At 34.1% G+C, this 18,857-nt stretch overlaps 1 protein-coding gene across 1 annotated transcript in view; it reads left to right on the forward strand.

Moving 5' to 3' along the window:
• Positions 1–8,741, forward strand: part of LOC103009971 (UDP-glucuronosyltransferase 2A2) — a 51,371-nt gene extending 42,630 nt beyond the window's left edge. Inside the window, 4 exon segments of the mRNA XM_057546949.1 lie at positions 1,030–1,161; positions 3,657–3,744; positions 4,211–4,430; positions 8,462–8,741. Coding sequence (XP_057402932.1) covers positions 1,030–1,161; positions 3,657–3,744; positions 4,211–4,430; positions 8,462–8,741 — 720 coding nt within the window.
• The last annotated feature ends 10,116 nt before the right edge of the window (positions 8,742–18,857 follow it).

An 18,857-nucleotide genomic window follows, 5' to 3' on the forward strand; every position in this document is an offset into this window, starting at 1 on the left:
GCCTGCATATGTGTGTGTGTGTGTGTGTAATGTTTTTTTATTCAATCACTATCTGTTTAGGCAGTTGAATCAAAATGGTAAAATACCAATTCCTGGGACATCAGATATTCTCTTAACATTAACTAAGTAAAAATAGCAGTCTACTTTCATTTATGGCATTGTTCTTCCCCTTGTAATTTTACTAGCCTTAAACTGAGAAACATAGTGATTGCAGGGTGACCATGAATAGTTACAAGGAGATGACATATCTCTAGAGGGTGACATTTACATAGATTATGTGAAAGACCCCAATCCCAGATTTTGCTATGCCTAGTTTGCACAACTGTAAGTGATGATCAAGAGAATTTTATTTGCAGAGAATCTGTGCTAAGGCTCAAATTTTGGGCACGCAGTTAGTGTAACACTCTTGTGGGAAGGCAGAAAAACACTGTCTCATAAGTGTTATCATGATTGTAGCAGGAATTTAACTGTATTATCATCTTTTCAAATATATTACTATGTATACCATTTCTTAAAAAATCTTTTTTAGCCCTATTAATCAGGGAAATAATAAACATGAGAAAAATATTCTGAACACCTAACAGGAAGTTAGATCAAGTTATTCATAATTTATTGGATGTAAACTGGCATGCTAAAAATTTTAAAAGCCTCATTCAGAGCCCTTCTTTGGGCTTCCTTCCAAGGAATATTTTTACAAATTTGCAAACAGCTCTGTTGGTTCATAAAATTAAGCCTTGGGAGTAATAGTTCCATGTACCATGAGAACATCTGCCTTTTATCGCCTATTCATTTTGTATAATGGTTTGGTTCCATGTCTTTATGTGTAATCACTCATTATATATTTAAGCCATAGTTTTCAGAAATACATTTCCTCTTAAAGAGACTAGATGGTTCTATGTGGCAGAAGACAGAATCAGTCTAACAATGTCCCTGACACTTCTCTTGAGTCTGCCTATTTAGAAATGTAGGAGAGCCTTTTTCCCCCTGTGATCCTGCACTTGTGTAAGAGAGAGAATTTTATCTCTGCAGGAAATGGAAGAATTTGTCCAAAGTTCAGGCGAAGATGGTATTGTGGTGTTTTCTCTGGGGTCAATGGTCAAAAACCTCACAGAAGAAAAAGCCAATCTCATTGCCTCAGCCCTTGCCCAGATTCCACAGAAGGTTAGTACAAACTCCAGTCGTGGTGGGCAGCCGCTCTGCCAACTGGAGAGAGTGTGTGGCTAATAGTACTCTTTCTAGATGGAAGTTGTAACTCATCATACACCGAGCAGAACTGGCACCACTTTTAAGTAAAAATGTCTCAAAACATTAAAATGTATTTTGGGCACATTTTACCGTTTGCCTACTGAGCCTTCGCATTACTATGAAAATACATCTTTTTATGAAGTCACTTATTTTCAATGAAATAGAGATGAAAATGTTAAGATTCTAATAACTTTTTACTCTTTGAAACCTTATGACTTGCACTGACTCTTCCCAAAAGTTCTAAAGTGTGTTAGCTTCAAGGTCCAGGAAAAGAGAGATTACACATACAGTAGAGTAGAATCATGTTAAGAATATACTTTATATTTCTAGGCTTTATTAGGATTCAATTAAAGTATAGTTGGTTTAGAAATAGAAGCCTAATCTTTCTAAAATAAATTTTCTACAGTTAAAACAATTAAAGATCCTAATGTTATTGTCAAACAGTATATATTTTCTAAGTTATGACATTCAATTAACTTTAATTTTGTTAATTCTAGATTTCTACTCCTTATATACTTCCATTCACAAAATACCCTGTCTCTTTATATTTTTATATTAAAGTACATAAAACTCTATAATTGTAAGTGTACTATTTAGGCCTGTTAAAACTCTGGATTTTTATTTTCAAACTTTTCTGTTAAAGAGTTTGCCACCTATTAGTATTTAATCTGAAAATCGTCATACAGAAAAGAAAAAAGAAGAAAGAAAGAAAAAAATTATGTAATAAAATGTTAGCATCCTAACAAGATACTTCATTAAATAATAGAGTATAAACAAATCCTCTATCTCATTCCCCCTCAAAAACAAAAAAGGGAGAAAGAGAGAAAAAGTGAGAGAGAAAGGAAGGAAGGCAGGAAGGAAGGAAGAAAGAAAGAAAGAAAAAAGGAGGAAGGAAGGGAGGGAGGGCAGAAAGACAACAAATCATCCAAAAAGCAGCCAAAAAAATTTTAAAGCTAATTACATTTTTGGAAAACATTACATTTGAAACTTAAGAACTAGGATGGCCTCATGACAAGTAAAGTTACGTAGTATTCATGTTCATTTTAATGCTTTTTAACCCTCATATTCTGCCTAAACTAGTCCTATTTATTTTCTATTTCTTCACACACAATCTCACTTCCAAAAGCTTTTAAGCAATAATACTATATTTAATAGACTATTAGTACAAGCCCTTTCAAAAAAGGTAAAGGCAAACAGTTTTACCTTATCTCTCAACGTTTGCAAACTACCTCTTTTGTATGTTCCTCTCAACTATCACATAAAGGAGGATGGGCTAAGAAAGGGCAGGTTTGTGCACCACCTGCCGGCCATTGAGGGCAGAACAGGATGCTTAGAACTCAGAATTTGGAGGACATGTGCACCCCTCACACCTGCCTGGCTGGGAAGTTAAGTCATTCAATATGTCAATGTCCCAGACTCTTTGCTGATGACACTGGTGATGCTCTGCTCCAGTCATGCCTGGTTTCCTGCCTGGGACGTGCCTCATTCCTTGGAGCCATAGCCTGGGGAACAAGAGAGTCAGCCTTTTAGGCTACCTGAAAAAAAATCCCTCTATCCTGTCCCTAGAAAGGAGCTGCCGGTTTCCACCATCAGATTCTCCACTGGATCTTCAGCCTGTTAGGCACAGAGAACTGCAGCTCTGCTTAGAATAAAATCTTCCTTGATAAACTATTATACAACCTGGATCAGTTTCACAAATAACTGAAACAGAAGATGAAAGTGAAAAATGTTTGGACTTGTCCCCATTTGGGAATTGAGGCCCAGAGTTGATTCCAAGAAAGCAGGAGCCATCTGAAGCATGTGGAATACAACTGTCATGCCTTGGAGCTTGTCAGGGAGGGAAGCAAAATGTACTCTTCTCTCATTTATCAATTCCTCTCAAAATACAAAGAAATAAGGAAGGACATTATGCTCATTACCCTCTCTATTCAATTATATTTTTATGCAAGAAAAGTAATCTGACTCATACCAGCTCTAAAATATCTGAAAACAAAATAATGGTTATAGATTTAAATATGATATATTATATCTTGAATATCCAACAAATTATTTAGAACCCAATCTATGCTTCTTAAATTAATAAAACTTACAAATTATAATTTTTCTCCTTTCAGAACATCAAGTGGTATTTGCTGTTTTCAGATTTTAGTATACTTTTTCTTGAAAAACTTTCTTCACAATATTCTTTTGTTTATGACTTAAAGTTAACTGCTGTAACAGATATAAGTGAACATCAGTTGTTTGAACTTTTTATGAACTTCTGTATGCTTCATGTAATACCTCAACACAGGCTTTCAAATAGTCAAAAAAAAAAACTAAGATGGACTATATGATTTCTAAATAACTCTATGGCCTTAAAATGCCTTAATTTTGTGTTTTTACTTGAAAAATTAAAGCATTGCCTTCCACAGGTTTTATGGAGATACAAAGGAAAGAAACCGGCCACATTAGGAGCCAATACTCGGCTCTATGACTGGATACCACAGAATGATCTTCTTGGTAAGACCAAGAAAAAAAGCTGTACAGTTGGATGATGGGCAAGTAACTGTTTAACAGCAAGTAAATTCAATAAACATTTTAAATATTTAAATTTCCACATTTTACTTGCAGTTTTAAAGCAGATATAATTAAAGAATTGGCCATTAAGTTTATAGATTGATGCTTACTCTGGTTCATAAAAGAGAATCTTCAGTTAAGACTCTCATCACTCTTCAAGTTTCAATTTCGGTTCTGATATGACCTCCCCAGTAAGTCTTTCTAGACAACGCAGAGGAAGTTAATTCCACCTTTTTCAGGGATCACGGTTTTCTGAGGTAGCAATTCCCCATGTTCCTGGCTTTTGTAGAAAACACTGCCTTCTTCATTGAGTTATCCAATAGTTTTTTCCCCATCTCTCTCTGAAATTCTGTTAATGTATCATGTATCATGAAATCCTCACCCACTTCTCATCCAATCCCCAAACTAGGTCATCCCAAAGCAAAAGGTTTTATCACTCATGGTGGAACCAATGGGATCTATGAAGCTATCTATCATGGGGTGCCTATGGTGGGAGTTCCCATGTTTGCTGATCAGCCTGACAACATTGCTCACATGAAGGCCAAAGGAGCGGCTGTGGAGGTGAACATAAACACAATGACAAGAGCAGATTTGCTCAACGCCTTGAGAACAGTCATTAATGAACCTTCGTAAGTACTACTATTTTTAAAGGCTTGTCATTAATTATGCTACCCAGCATACTCAAAAATGTCCAATGTTTCATGCATTTCTAACTAGTGTATTTTCAAATAAGAACTATAACATGACCATTTAAAAACTATTTTATTATTTCATTTCCCAAATTGCTGAAGTGATTGTCTGAGATGAAAAAACAAAGATTTCAAATATTCTATTAATGTTTTTTCAAAATAAATAATGTTGGTGATTACATAAATTCTTAGATATTTTTCTGGATAATCTGCTTATTTTATAAATATATATATATGTTTATTTAAATATTATAACCATTCAGTAAGTACAAAAATGGAAGTGATAATTCACCCAATATTGATCATTCAAAAATAATCATTGTTGACACTCTGTGTATATCATTAATCAGTACATGCATATATACAGGGAGGAGTAGTTAGAGTAGTTAATAATTTTATAAATATCAATTGATACTATATATGTATTTTTAAACAAACTTTTAAATTTTATCTGATTCAGCTAAAGATAAAATAAATTTGTAAACTACATTTATAAACTATATGAACTTTAGATACAGATCATTATATCTTAATATTTTTCTCTGAAAGGTCTCACCAAGGTTAAAAATTAATATATATATACATAGTGTTTATTTTTAACAATGTGTTTTAATTTTAGCCGCTAACAGTTGAAATTGGAAGTTATCTCATCTCTAATATATATTACTTAAAATTTTAATTTGTCAATATTTATGGAACTTATTTTCCTCACAGTAATTTAATCTTTTCACATATTTTAAGAGAATCAATGTTCACCATTGAATCAGAGATTCTTCAAAATATTTTGAATTCATTCTTAACTGAATGCTTCATGTGGAATTTTCTTTCATCAAAGAGTTGTGGACTCCCTGAAATCACAGTTAGCAATATTTGCTCATTGCCTTGATGGGAGGATGACACCTATCTGAATATAACATACTTAGATCTCACTTTCTTTCCTTTTGAACTGTGCAGGGTTACTTATGATCTTCTGGCTTTAAATGCTGCTGTAGGGTTTTGAGGACTTTCTGATCAGTATTACTTTTTAAGAGTTTCTTGTTCAGTCTGGAAATAGTATTTTTTAAATTCAGAAACTTAAACATGGTATATCCTTACCATTTGTTTTCTACATTTTCCTGGGATTATAGTGTGTTCTTTTACCACTGTTAATCTAGGATGAAAATTATTCAATTTTTCTTTTCAGAAATTAATTTTTTTTGTTTATTAAAATGTCTTTTAGTCCCATTTTTTAACTTTATTTCAGGGACATCAGATTTTAATATTCCCTATGTTAAAATATTTGAGTTTGTTTTCTTTCTCTATTATTTTCTAACTGTTCTAATCATTTTTTGCTTTTCTTAATTTACTGAGATTCCGTTAAATAGTCCATAAATTAGTAAATTCACTTTTTTATGAACATTGCTTGCTATTTGTAACTTTCTTATTAATCCTTTAAAGTGCTATTTTTAACAACTAATTTCAATAGCTCACCTTGTCTTTTGTTACCTCCTCTTGTTTCATAATCTGATCCTCGAGCTCTTATTCATAACTCTCACATTCTTACTCTACTCAAACTTTCCTCTTCTTTTGAATTATGTATTATGCCTAATTACATTCTAAGTCCATCATTTTTATGTTCTTTTCCCCAATACTGTGTAAGTTGCTGTCATGTTTTTCATCTTGCTTTCACTATTCGCTCCACATTTGTATAGATACCTTATTTTAAAATTTGTTTCCAGTTTATCTCAGACTCAATTATTTTTATTCAGAGGCAAAACTTGAAGGATAGTTGTAATATTCCATTCACATTACTGAAACCTGCAATTTAGGAGGTAGGAGAGAAGATAAACTTAAATGGAATTTTTTGCAGCTTTTTTTAGTGGAACTAGTCTGTAAAAAACCATCTGTTAAAACCCTAGCAGCAAGGTTTTCTAGACAAAGTGGTCAATGTATTCATTTCCAAAAGGGAAGACACTCAATATCTGCCTTGAACTCATCCTAAAAAGTCAGCCCTGGTGGTCCATTTTCCCCTCCCACTCACATTGCAGTCAAAAGATTTTTGTTAAGATACATATTCAAATCATAAATTTCAGAATATTATAGATATCCTCAGGATCTGGAAAGGGAGTTTAGGAGTTTCAGCGAGGCTTACTATGATCTTTTGTTTCTCATAAATGATGATCTTGATGTCTAATCTATTAGGCTATTACCAAGTTGTTAATTGCTGATAATTTGGTTCATTTTACTAAATATCAGAGTAGGTAAATTCTGTAATTTTTAAAAATTCTACTTCGTTTTATAGAAGGCTTACTAAATTTTCTTGTTGATTTGAAAACTATTGATGTGAAAAAATTATACTCTTAGAATTTCCCAGGAAAATACCTGAAATTACTTATTTTAAAAATACCTTAACTTTAACCCTAAACTTTATTCAAGTCTGAAATTATCTGGGAACAAAAGTGTTTAGTGTAGAGTATATATATAATGTATTTATATTCCATTTTCTTATTCCTTAAAGGAATTAAGGAACACAAAGATTACATTTAAATACATAAACCATAGCAATTTCATAATATTTTAACATAACAGTCATAAAACAGTGTACAACAAATATTAAGTAATCATCTTAATGGGCATAGTCATATTTTATCTTATCTCATTTGTAGGAAAGCTTACTGTATTTTTATTTGTATTCACATGTACAAGTGTATCTGTCAAGTATATGCATATTTCAGATTTTAAATCTCTATCTATAAATGGAGAAAACCTTGAATAAAAATATGTTTTGGACAGATAGTCTCTTATCACCACTGTAGTTTGCCTAAAATGTATTAGGAAGAAACTTGTGTAACTACTCTTCTAGTCCTACCTATATTTCAATCCAGTTGAAAGAGAGTATGAAAACAACAACAAAAAACAAAACAAACAAACAAAAAACAAAAAGAGAGAGTATGACTATTCTTTCTCACTGTGTGCAAAAAAAGAACACAAGTAAATTACCTCTTGCTGCTGGATGTTGTGTACCATGTTCACTGGTGAATGATGATTACATTTCTTCTTCTCTGATCCCAACAATGTCCAACTTGCACCAGGACATCTCTTCACATCTCTACCTTCTGTCATCTTCATGTCTCCAGGTTGGAACTTTTATCTCTAACACAAAACCAAAGGTAAACATCCTAATTCTGGCTCAGCCACCAAGAAATCTCCAGTGAAGACAGAACATGTCTTTTGAAGACATACCTATAACCATTGTTGTTTGAGAGACTATTAGAGTTGTTAACTATTGCTCTTGTGATGCCACATTGATTATGGGCTTTATGCCAGTGAGATACTTCTATTTACCTTAAAAACTCAAAACCCATGTCCTTGCCATTTCTAAGATTACCTTAATATTCATCCAGTCTTGACACTGCCAATATATAGACACTGTCTTTTGCATCACAAAGGCACAGGTGTGTGCAATGGAGGAATTATCAGTGTCGAGATCTCAGACATTGCAAAAATGTCTCACTACTGTTGACTATCAGTTTCTGTTTCTGTCATCATTAGTTAGTCTGACATTAGAGGCCATGCTTATGGACTCTCTAATGGGTATTTTCTCTCAAAATAGGATTATTCAGAGTCTTGGTCTGGAACAGTCCTGGAAACTATAATTCACACAAAACCAAAATTCCTTCTTGGAAAAATGAGGCTATACATTTACAACTGACTTATTCCATCTTTTTTATATGTTTGCATTTTACCACATTCCGTTAAGAATATATCTCTACCACATTCCGTTAAGAATATATCTCTTCCACACCCCTCTTTCACAACTTTTAACATGCTATGCGACCAGCAAAGTTCATGTCACAGCAAGAATTAAAATGTTTTTCTCAACACACCTGTGGCTTTTGGCTTGCATAGCGCATATCATGCATCGTATACTTACTTTTAATGAAAACAAAAGCTCTATAATTTCTATGTTTTTGTTTGTTTTTGCCTACCAGTTATAAAGAGAATGCTATGAGGTTATCAAGGATTCACCATGATCAGCCTGTAAAGCCCCTGGACCGAGCAGTCTTCTGGATCGAGTTTGTCATGCGCCACAAAGGAGCCAAGCACCTGAGGCCAGCTGCCCATGACCTCACCTGGTTCCAGTACCACTCTTTGGATGTGATTGGGTTCTTGCTGGCCTGTGTGGCAACTGCTGTATTCTTGGTCACAAAATGTTGTTTGTTTTCTTGTCTAAAATTTGTTAAAACAGGAAAGAAGAAAAAGAGAGAATAGATCTTTCTAAGTTTGGTAAAGGCTTGTATGGGCAATTCTGTTCATTCTAGCCACAATGGCCTTAATGAAAACATAACATCTTCATCCTGTTTTCAAAATCCCCATTCCTCTCTACCTTAAGCTAAAGTCTAGAATTCAACAATAGCATTAACTGGTGGGCATGTCCCATTCTTCTTCTGTCTTTTCCCAGGTGGCTTTACCCTCGTCCTCAAACATTCCTGACAAAGGTTCACTAATAATTTTATGTTTATTCTATTAATAATACCAATTTTTTCTTTATTTTTAACCTTAAGTGATATGCTGACTGACAATATGCTGAATCCTGGGGAACACACAAAATGTAAGCCAAAGTTGATAGATGCAGGGACCACAGAGAAAAAAATTCACAAGTTCCTCTAGAACATACAAATTAGGAAACTATCACAGGAGACTAGTATATCATAAGAGTAATGATTTCATTTGTCATAACAATAAGTCTTTCTGCTTGCCCACTGTTACTGGGGTCAGAGCACGAATTGATAATAATTGTGACAGCACATCACACCAGGAAAGGTCTACAAATTTCCATTAAACACATAGATAATCACACCCACATTCCTGCCTTTAGTCAGCAAGTACTCTTGTGTGCCCTGTAGTGCAAGAGACTGAGCACTGCCTTCAAACAAGAGATCGATTGAATCATTGATTTTTTTCTCAGGGACAGAGAACGTAAGCAATATGTTAAGGGGGAACAGATAATTTTTAGAAAAAAATAACAAGAAATATAGGAAAATTTTACAATAATTTTATGAAAATTTTAATTTACAGTACAATTGATAATCTTAAAGTTAAATGTCAATTCATTATATTTAAAAATCATTAATGCTCATAATCTACAATTGCTATTTATAATCAAAGGTGTAGTTTTCTGTCAAAAACAAATATTTACCTGAAAGATACGATTATTATATTAGTTTTCAGTCTCTATCGCCTACAAATTTAAATTCATCAATAATTGTTATGCCAAGGATATAAGATGTTAGCAGACCTGTTTGACCAAAGATACGTTGTAGTAAACATGCATCAATGCAGAGCACTAAAGAGAAATGTTCATATTGGATTCAGCTTTGCATTAATTTAACAAATAGATTAAAGATTTTACTTTCCTTATCCATCATAAACTTAATGACATGTCTAATTAAAGTTTTAATTTCAGTATTTGATATATAATTGAAGCAATAAATGACATCTATCAGCTTACTGAACTTTTTGAAATTCTTTTTTATTTCAATATGGTATATCAAAAATTACTTCCAATTTAAAAATAATTGTATCACCAGAACATACAGGTATTTCCTCTTGAATATGTACATTACTGAAAATGCAAATAAATTCTACAAATTTTTTTGTGAAGGCTGAAAATGTGTTTGTTAAATGTTGTCTTTCTAAAAGAGTGATTCATACGGATACGTTTTGACTTTTACAATTATGTTTGGAGAAGAGTTGTTTATGTTTGTTCTATGCTCAATTTATTTTTGGTAATTAGAATGTAGCAAACAGCTAAGATCTAATGATCTAATGAGAGGTGGGCTGGCCATCCCTGGCCCTGAACACTGCCCAAGTGCAGGCACCCATTTGGTTTGACTTACTTCAGCTCTATAGCTGCTGCTCACCTGATTTCTCCCTTTCTGCCCTCTGATCATCTACAGGTTTCTTCCTTTGCCTGAGTATCATCAGAAGTCATCTGGCAAAACTTCCTGGGTGATACCAACTGCATTAGCTAGAATAACTGCAGCATATATTTGGATTTTTTTTTTTTAAAAAAGGTTAAGAATGGACTTTCCTTAGCAGTCATTCATAAAACTGTTCATTCTAGGATAATAAAGCAGAAACCAAGTCCCATCAGCCAGGGTACTTATACATAAATCTTACTTTCTCAGACCTTAGGTATGACCAAGAGACTGAACTTAATAGTTTTATTTACTTTGTTCATAAACATTCCACATACCGTTTATCCTCTGGTCAGGGTTCTTTACCTGATAGGATGATCCAAATCTTTCTCCACTCCAAATCAATGTGAAAATATGTCTTGTCTGACTGGTTTGCCACAGCTTTCCACTGACTTTTACTATTGGACATCAGAGTATTGAGATGGATACTAGGCATAATTTTGCCTACACTTCTCATGTGTCAGCAACCTAGTTTATCTTTGGTATTTTGGATAAATTACCACAGCCAGGAGAGTAAGCCCTTCTCTAAGTGAATTCTGATGCAGAGGAGCTCAAAATAATTAAGAAGTATGCATGCTTCCAATCTAAGTAAATTATGTCCATATGCCTGGGTGGAATCACTGCTCTCTTGAGAAATGCAACCTCCAAACTGCCTGTCTCCAAGTTGTAGTAAGGAAAAACCAACTTGTCTAAGGGAAATAGGGAAGCATACTTGTTAGAGGATCCATTCCCACTTTCAACCCCTTGATATCGTAACCCGTGTGTATTCAAACTGAAACACAGAATATATCGTATATCAGGCCATAATTTAAAGCATACACTGCCTCCTTTAAGACAGAACCTAAAATATACAGGGTATTAGCCCCCAGCTAAAACCCTGAAAAGCTTTCATTACCTAATGGGGAACCTGGTAAAATCAGCAAATTCCATGGATATTAGACTTTGTGGAATTTCCTCAGCTGTAAATATGTTTCCTGCTCATACACAATGTTGATATCATTACCATGATTTTTATTAAGACTATGTCCCTGGTTTGTGATGCTGGCAGAAATACTGTAGGAGGTTTTAAAAGCATTGGTAGGTTCCACAAAAGTCTAAGCCACCTGCAGAGACAATTTACTTGTTTTTCTGGACCTGCTTTGGCCTATTCTCATATATACTATATCTATTTAATTGTAGAATGTTGCTGCTAATGTTCACTTATATTTTTGTTATTGCAAAATAATAGTCATCATAAGTAACAGTCACTTGGTACCCATGATCAGGTATTCATTCTCAACCAGAGCTCAATAACAAGCCAGGGACTGTTTCTTCTAATGGAGAAGAGACATCAGAAAAATAGGTCATAGTAGTGCTCCAGAATCCTAGGACTTCTGTTTTTCTGACACTTATCAAACATTTATTTAACTATCTGCTATCTGCTACAAGCACAGCAGGTACACTTGGATATTCTTTCTTTCTTTTTTTAATTGTGGTAAAAAAAAGATGATATCTACCTTCTTAGATTTTTGCATGTACAACACAGTATTGTTAGCTATATGCACAATGTTGTACGACAGATCTCTAGAACTTGTGCATCTTGCAGAACTGAAACTCATACTTCTTGAATAGCTACTCCCATTGTCCCTTCCCTCCAGCTGCTGGCATCCACCACTCTACTTTCTGCTTCTATGAGGTTGATTATTTAAGATACCTCATATAAATGGAATTACGCAGTATTTTATTCTTCTATGACTGGCCTATTTCACTTAGCATAATGTCCTCAAGTTTCTTCCCTGTTGTAGCATGTGACAGGATTTCCTTCATTTTTGATGTTGAATAATATTCCATTGTATGTATATACCACATTTTCCTTATCCATTCATCTGTGGATTTACATTTAGTTTGCTCCTATATCTTAGGTATTGTGAATAATGCTGCAATGAACATGTAAGTGCAGATATCTCTTTGAAATAGTGATTTCAATTATTTTGGATAAATACCCAGAAGAGAAATTGCTGCATCATATGGTAATTCAATTTTTACTGTTTGGGGGAATCCCCTTACACACCATTTTACTTTCTCACCAACAGTGCATAAAGATTCCAACTTCTGCAGATCCCTGCCAATACTTGTTATTTTTTGTTTGTTCGTTTTATAATTGCCATCCTAACAGGTATGAGGTGATATCAAACTGGTTTTTATTTGCATTTTCCTAATTATTAGGGATGTTGAACATCATTTCATATACACATACATGTTCACCATTTGTATATTATCTTTGCAGAAATGTTTATTCAAGTCTTTTGCCTATTTTGTAATTAAGTTTTGTGGGGATTTTTGCTACTGAGTTGTAGGAGTCCCTTATATATTTTGGATATTAACCCCTTATCAGATATGTGATTTGCAAATCTTTTTTCCCTTTCATTAAGTTGCCTTTTAAATCTTCTAATGGTTTCCTTTGTTTTGCAGAAGTTTTTAGTGAGATTTAGTCTTACTTGTCTATTTTTGCCTTCTTTTTCCTGTGCTTTTGGTGTTGTATCCAATAAATCATGGTCAATACCAATGCCATGAAACTTTTCCTCTGTTTTGCTCTTGGGGGTTTGCAATTTCAGGTCTTACATTTAAGTGTTCAATGCATTTTGAGTTAATCTTTGTGCATGATGTAAGATAAGAGTCCGATCTTATTTTTTTGCATGTGGATATCCAGGTTTCACAACACTAGTTTTTAAAGACACTATCCTTTCCCCACCGTGTATTCTTGGTCCCTTGTCAAAAATCAGTTGACCATATATGTGTGGGTTTATTTTTGGACTCTTTATTCTGTTTCATTGGTCTATATGTCTGTCTTGAAGTCAGAACCATACTATTTGCAATATGTTTGAAATCAGGTAGTGTGATGCCTCCAGCTTTGTTATTCTTTCTTGAAATTGTTTTGGATATTTGGGGCCTTTTGTGGTTCCAAATCAATTTTAGAATTTTTTTCTATTTCTGTAAAAATTTGCATTTGGATTTTGATAAGGATTTCATTGAATCTGTAGATCGTTTAGGGTAGTATGGACATTTAATAATGTTAGTACTTCCAATGCATAAGCACAGGATGCCGTTCCACTTATTTGTGTCCTCTTTAATTTCCTTTATCAATGTTTTATAGTCTTAACTATCCAAGTCTTTCACCTCTTTAGCTAAGTTTATACCTAAGTGTATTTGGCTAAGTATATTCCTTTTAATGTTGTTATATATGGGACTGTTTTTTTAATTTCCTTTTCAGATAGTTCATTGTTAGTGTGTAGGAAACAATTTTTTTTAAATAAATGTATTTATTTATTTTTGGCTGCATTGGGTCTTCGTTGCTACGTGTGGGCTTTTCTCTAGTTGCGGCGAGCGGGGGCTACTCTTTGTTGTGGTGCACAGCCTTCTCACTGTGGTGGCTTCCCTTGCTGCGGAGCACGGGGTCTAGGCGTGCAGGCTTCAGCAGTTGTGGCACGGGGGCTCAGTAGTTGTGGCTCGAGGGCTCTAGAGCGCAGGCTCAGTAGCTGTGGCGCGTGGGCTTAGTTGCTCCGTGGCATGTGGGATCTTCCCAGACCAGGGCTCAAACCCATGTCCCCTGCATTGGCAGGTGGATTCTTAACCACTGCGCCACCAGGGAAGTCCAGGGAAAAATTTTTATATTGATTTTGTAATCTGCAAACTTACTGAATCAGTTGATTTGTTCTAACAGTTTTTTGTGGAATCTTTAGGGTTTTCCACATAGAAGATCATGCCTTCTGTGAATAGATTTTACTTCTTCCGTTTCAATTTGAATGGATATTATATCTATTTCTTTCCTGATTGCTCTGGCTAGAACATCCAGTACTGTATTGAATATATGTGGCAAAAGTGAGCATCGTTGCCTTGTTTCTGATCTTTAGAGGAAAAATTTTCATTTTTTCACCATTGAGTATGACATTAGCTGTGAGCTTTTCATATGTGACCTTTGTTATGTTGGGTAATTTCCTTCTATTCCTAGTTTGCTGAAAGTTTTTATCACGAAAAGGTGTAGGATTTGTCAATTCTTTTTCTGCATATTGAGATGATTATGTGATTTTTTTAGCCTTCATTTTGTAATGTGGTGTATCATATTGATTGATTTTCTTATGTCGAAACATCCTAGGAATAGAGCCTACTTGGTAAGAGTGTGTGATCTTTTTTAACATGCTGTTGAGTCTTCTTTGATAGTATTTTGTTGAGGATTTTGCATCTATATTCATCAGAGATATTGGCCTATAGTTTTCTTTTAAGTGTCCTTATCTGGCTTTTGTATCAGGATAATGCTGGCCACATGAAATGAATTTGGGTGTGTTTTCTTCTCTTCAAATTTTTGGAAGAGTTGCGAAGGATTGACATTAATTCTTCTTTAAATGTTGGTAGGATTCATCAGTGAAGTCACCTGTTCCTGGGCTTTGCTTTGTTGGGAGACTTTTGATTACTGATTCAATGCCCTTACTACTTATAGATCTGCTCAGATTTTCAATTTCTTCATGATTCAGTCTTGGTAAGTTGTATGTTTCTAGAAATTTATTCATTTCTTTTAAGTTCACCAATTTGTTGTCATGTAATTGTTCATAATAGTCTCAATATTCTTTTTATTTCTGTGGCATAATTTTTAGTGTCTCCTTTTTCATTTCTGATTTTGAGTTTTCTGTTTATTTATTTTAGTCTAGCTAAAATTTTGTTGAGTTTGTTGATCTTTTAGAAAACAACTCAGTTTTATTGATTTTTTTTTTTTTTTTTAATGAGGATCTTGAATCAGATGCGTATGTTTTGATTGATTGATTGATTGATTGATTTTGGCTGTGTTGGGTCTTCGTTTCTGTGCGAGGGCTTTCTCCAGTTGTGGCAAGCGGGGGCCACTCTTCATCGCGATGCGCGGGCCTCTCACCGCCGCGGCCTCTCTCGCCGCGGAGCACAGGCTCCAGACGCGCAGGCTCAGCAGTTGTGGCTCACGGGCCCAGCCGCTCCGCGGCATGTGGGATCTTCCCAGGCCAGGGCTCGAACCCGTGTCCCCTGCATTAGCAGGCAGACTCTCAACCACTGCGCCACCAGGGAAGCCCAGTTTTATTGATTTTTAATACTGCTTTTCTATCCTCTAGTTCATTTATTTCTGCTCTAATTTTTATTATTTTCTTCTCTCTACTAATTTTGGGCATAGTTTGTTCTTCTTTTTCTACTTCCTTGAGGTGTAAAGTTAGGTTTTATTTGAGATCTTTCTTCTTTTTTAATGTAGGTGTTTATCATTAAAAACTTTCCTCTTGGAACAGCTTTTGCTGTATCTCACAAGTTTTGGTATCTTGTATTTTCACTCTTGTTTATCTTAAGATATTTTCTAATTTCACTTTTAATTTCTCCTTTGATCCATTGATTTTTCAAGAGTGTGTTGTTTCATTTCCACATATTTGAATATTTTCCAGTGTTCCTTCTACTATTAATTCCTAGTTTCATTCCATTGTAATAGAAAAGGATACTTGGTATATTTTCAATCTTCTTAAATTTGTTAGGACTTGTGTTTGACCTAATATGTGATCTATTGTGAAGAACATTCTGTTGTTCTTAAGAAGAATATGTATTCTACTGTGGTTGGGTGCTATGTTTTATATATGTCTGTTAGGTCCATTTGGTCTATTGTTTCATTTGAGTATGCTACTTCCTTATTGATCTTCTGTCTAGATTTCTATCTATTATTGATAGTGGGATATTAAATACTATTATTGTATTGCTATCTATTTCTCTCTTCAGTTCTGTCAATGTTTCCTTCACATATTTGGGAGTTCTGATACTGGGTGTGTATATATTTATAATTTTTATATTTTCCTGGTGTATTGACACATCATTATCTAGTGTCCTTCTTTGTCTTTTCAGCAATTTTTGATTTAAAATCTATTTTGTTTACGTTGTCTAATGTCATTACAACTGCTCTCTTTATTTTAGTGTTTGATCTTTAAAAAAAATGTATTGAAATATAGTTGATTTATAATATTGTTAGTTTCAGGTGTACAGCAAAGTGAGTCAGTCGTATATATATATATATATATATATATATATGTATGTATATATATATATATATATATGTACTTTTTTAAAGATTCTTTTCCATTATAGGTTATTATAAGATACTTAGTATAGTTCCCTGTACTATACAGTAGGTCTATATATATATATATATATATATATATATATATATATATACTTTTTTAAAGATTCTTTTCCATTATAGGTTATTATAAGATACTGAGTATAGTTCCCTGTACTATACAGTAGGTCCTTGTTATATATATATATATATATATGTATATATATATATATACATATATATATATGTATATATATATATATATATATATATACTAGTTTGTATATTTTAATCTCTAACTCCTAATTTATCCCTCCCTTCCCCCTTTGATAACTATAAATTTGTTTTCTATGTCTGTGAGTCTGTCTCTGTTTCGTAAATAAGTTCATCTGTATCATATTTTTAGATTGCACATATAAGTGATATATGATACTTCTCTTTGTTTGATTTACTTCACTTAGTATGATCATCTCTAGGTCCATCCATGTTGTTGCAAATGGCATTATTTCATTCTTTTTATGACTGAGTAATATTCCATTGTGTATATGTACCGCATCTTCTTTATTCATTTATCTGTCAATGGACACAGGTTGCTTCCATTTCTTGGCTATTGTAAATAGTGTTACTATGAACATCGGGGTGCATGTATCTTTTCAAATGAAAGATAAAACTATAATGACTGTTTTCTTTTTTGGTACCATTTGCATGGAATAACATTTTTCATCCCATCACTTTCAGTCTGTGTGTCCATATAGCTGAAATGAGTCTCTTGTAGACAGCATATAGTTAAGTGTTTTTTAAAAAAATAATCATTCAGGGAAGTCATTTGCTGGCTCTAAGAATTAGCTAGACCTGGGAGGAGCTAGCTCCAGGATCCCTCCATGATCAAGGTCCCAAATACCAGAGCATCAAGTACACAGAAAATAAGGAAACATAGTCAATACAAACACATAAAGAGAAAGAACATTATGTGAACAAGAAGATAGCCATCTAAATGCCAAGAAGAGAGATCCCAGAGAAAGCAACTCTGGAAACACCTTGATTTCAGACTTCTAGCCTTCAGAACTCAGGAAAAAAATTTACTGTCTAAACCACACAATCTGTGGTACTTTTTTATGGCAGCCCTAGAAACCTAATCCAATGAGCATTGTAATTTACCACCGCTATTAGATTTGGGGACTGATAGTCATGATTTCAATTCAGCTACATCACATAAGGTATTATTTTACAACTTCCATACAGGATTTTGTTTCTTCATCCATGAGTTATGAGTTCAAGGTCTTAACCTAATCTTTTCTGTTTTTGTGTTTTTCAATTTAGTCAGAAGCACTCATCTCCATCTGAAACTTCCATTAAAATCACAGTGAGCTAATTTGAACTCACAAAGCTTACTCACTATAAACATTTCAACACATTTCAAATTATAACACATTTCAAACCAAGATTATTTGAAGAGTCATGATACAACTTTATATAGACTGAATTGTGTCCCTCCCCAAATTTCATATGTTGAAGCCTTAACCAGCTATGTGATAGTGTTTAGAGACAGGGCCTATAAGAATGTAATTAAGGTTAAGTGAGGTCATAAATGTGGAGCCCTAATCCAATGGATTAGTTTCCTTTTAGGAAGAGACTATAGAGCTTGCTCTCTCTCTCTCTTTCTCCACCATGCGAGGACACAAGAAAAAAGCAGCTGTCTGCAAGCCAGAAAGAGAGTGCTCAGCTCTCACCAAAAACAGAATCAGCCAGCACCTTGATTTTCGGTATCCCAGCTTTCAGAACTGTGAAGAAATAAAATTCCTGTTGTTCAAGCCACCTTGTCTATATTGCTATGGCAACCTGAGCAGACTAATACACCACTATATGAAAACATTACAATGTTTTAGCTTCTTCTGTCAAGGAAGGTATCCATATATTAATCAAATATGATAACAACCTCAGATTCTAACTATATAGTCTCTTTCCTGAGGCCATGACTATTACCAAACCAGAATCACTGAGTTTCCATGCAGATAAAAAAATTCACCTCAGATATTTTGAATTGGGATACTTTAATGAAAAGAGTACTTAACAAATATCTGGACAACGTGAAGGGAACCAAAAGGAATAGTGAGGCAACCAAAGACTAGCAAAAGTGGAAGCCATTAATATCCTATTAGGCTAAACCATAAAGGAAAGCAGTAACGTTCCAAGAAATTAGTGAGAATTGGAACATGGAGGAAGAAACAGATGGCAAAAAATGTAGTAATGGAAGGATAAAGCGATTGCTGAAGACACGGTCCCAATCCAGGAAAAGAACAGCGATGAAATACAATTTCT

This window comes from Balaenoptera acutorostrata, chromosome 5 (assembly GCF_949987535.1).
Source record: "Balaenoptera acutorostrata chromosome 5, mBalAcu1.1, whole genome shotgun sequence".
Taxonomy (NCBI): Eukaryota; Metazoa; Chordata; class Mammalia; order Artiodactyla; family Balaenopteridae; genus Balaenoptera; species Balaenoptera acutorostrata.